At 45.0% G+C, this 2,243-nt stretch overlaps 2 protein-coding genes across 4 annotated transcripts in view; one reads left to right on the top strand and one right to left on the bottom strand.

Moving 5' to 3' along the window:
* The window catches only part of LOC107835114 (mucin-12-like), a 12,076-nt gene that overhangs the window by 2,697 nt on the left and 7,136 nt on the right, over positions 1-2,243 (top strand). The gene's annotated exons all lie outside the window — the stretch shown is intronic.
* The window catches only part of LOC103132402 (uncharacterized), a 7,842-nt gene that overhangs the window by 2,509 nt on the left and 3,090 nt on the right, over positions 1-2,243 (bottom strand). For both annotated transcript variants that reach the window (XM_007544207.2, XM_016667369.1), the window contains exons 3-4: positions 2,009-2,158; positions 1,681-1,782 (exon numbers count right to left, since the gene is read on the bottom strand). In XM_007544207.2, coding sequence (XP_007544269.1) covers positions 1,681-1,782; positions 2,009-2,158 — 252 coding nt within the window. The remainder of the gene's footprint in view (positions 1-1,680; positions 1,783-2,008; positions 2,159-2,243) is intronic.

Below are 2,243 nucleotides of genomic sequence, written 5' to 3'. Positions count from 1 at the left end.
CCTTTAAGACACAAATCATCTGATCAGTAAACAGATTCGTCCCAGAGTGTTAGAGGGTCTTACTCTGAAAAAACCATTAATGATAAGGGAACAAAAAACCACCAGTCAGGTGAATATTCACTGATTATTCCATACTTCCCATTGCTAGGTGTGGTTGACCCTGTTGCTAGGTGTGGTTGACCCTGTTTCTAGGTGTGGGCTACCCTGTGACCCCGTTGCTAGGTGTGGTTGACCCCGTTGCTAGATGTGGGTGACCCTGTTGCTAGGTGTGGGCCACCCCGTGACCCCGTTGCTAGGTGTAGGTGAACCCGTTGCTAGGTTTGACGCTGTCGTGTCTGTACTGTGATTGGTTTTTCTTCTTCTTGTTTTATGGTGATTGGCAAATAACTTAATGCATCATTACTGCCACCTGCTGGTGAGGATTGTAGACCAAACGTGGCCTAAAAAATAAAACTACCAAACAGCATCAACATGTTGCGCCTCCTGCTGGCAGAGCATTTTATTTTACAAAGAATAACTAATTTTACAGAGAATAACTCTTTTCAATCTGTAAAATGAGTTTGTTTCTTATAAATCCTCCTTTCTTCTTTTGTTTCTTTTTTAAATGTGTCTTCAGAGAGTTCCTGCTGAGATCTTACTCTGTTGCCTCTGTGGTTATTTTAAGTACCAAGCAGTGAAACCAGGAAGCAAATGGTAACATAACGGACGCATACTGAAACCGTACTGTTACCATGGCAACCTGCTATTTGTTTAGACTGCTGGTATCTGTGGTTTTAAAAAGTCCCGTAGTTTGGTGCTGAGACTGGAGTAACTCAATGTTAGGATGTCTGGCCGTCGGCTTCATGTGATTGGCTGGCTGGGTCACATGGCCTTCATGGAACCTGATTGCAGAGTGATGATTGGCTGATGGAGAGCGTTAGCTACATCTGGGTGAGCTGCAGAGATCCACAGCTCAGGTTCTTTACAGGGAGTCCGTCAGTAGTAAAATTAAAACCTAAAGAGGGAAGTTATTCTGTTTTCACTTCACGCTGTAAGTGACGTGGCAAACAGGTGGAGGATGATGAAATGTTTGTCTTTATTCTGCAAGAACTTAATGTTGCTGTTATGACAGGTTTGCTTGTTTTTAACTCCATTGATAAACTTTATCATACTTGACACAGTTATAAGAGAAATAATCCAATTTATTCGCATAAAATTCCTCAGTGAAGGAAACTCATCCTGATGGTGAAGCATGGTGGTGGCAGCATCATGCTGTCTGGCAGGTCAGAGTTGATGAAGATGGATTTTATCTGAACACAAATTAGATTTGTGTCATTTTTAATTTCCCATGAAGACGGCAGGCGGAGGCGACCTTTGACTTCTTTCACACAGGAAGTGTTGAACCCAGAACAACCTTTACACAGCCACCCCCACGTCTGCGTCTCATGGTGGCAGTACGGGTCTGCGCGCTGCCCCAGGCGGTCCCGCTCCTCCAGGCTGCCCTGAAGGCAGTGCTGGGAGGCGATCGACATCACTTCCTGTCCAGGAATCAGCTGGCCTCATGTGTCACAGCCTGGCTGCAGATGGCAGCTCTGGTTCCCATGAGCCTTCACTGCAGCATGGTTCCCCCTGCTGATCTCTCACCCGGTTCTTCTGGGTTTGTAGGCCCCTGAACCACAGAATGTGTTTCCTGTTGTTTACCTGTCAGAAGTCTGTGACACCTCCGTCTGCAGAGAACCAGCAGAGCCGCAGATAACAGGATGCCAGCCCCGGTCAGAGCCACCGCCACCAGGCGCCATGTTTCTGCACAACGTTTCACACACAGCATCAGGCTGATCGCTCACACAAACAGATACAAACAGAGACAGCAGCCCTGAAGAGTTTTTACATTTCAAAATAAGAGACACAGCAAGGAGAATAAAATCAGAAAATATTCATCTTTAGCTGCTTTTCTGTTGGACTCCCTCAGCAGAACATGTTGGGAACAAACAGAGTCCAGATTAGAGTAAATCTGAGTGTTTGGATTTACCGTCAGATGTTTTCTCCTCTTCATGGCTCACAGACTGATTGGTGGTTTCAGAGGAACCTGAAGGTGTGAATCTTTCTGTACTGGAGTTGAGATTTGATGAATCTGTTGGTGTCGAGGCTGAAGGAGTTGAAACGGAGGATGTTGACTGATCTACCGATGGATGGCAGAGACATAAGATTTAGACGATTTAGATTTATGTAGAGAATCACATATTTTTAAATAACATTTTCATTTT

This window comes from Poecilia formosa, unplaced genomic scaffold, assembly GCF_000485575.1.
Source record: "Poecilia formosa unplaced genomic scaffold, Poecilia_formosa-5.1.2 Scaffold1032, whole genome shotgun sequence".
NCBI classification, from domain to species: Eukaryota; Metazoa; Chordata; class Actinopteri; order Cyprinodontiformes; family Poeciliidae; genus Poecilia; species Poecilia formosa.
This window is presented reverse-complemented; position numbering and strand designations above follow the sequence as displayed.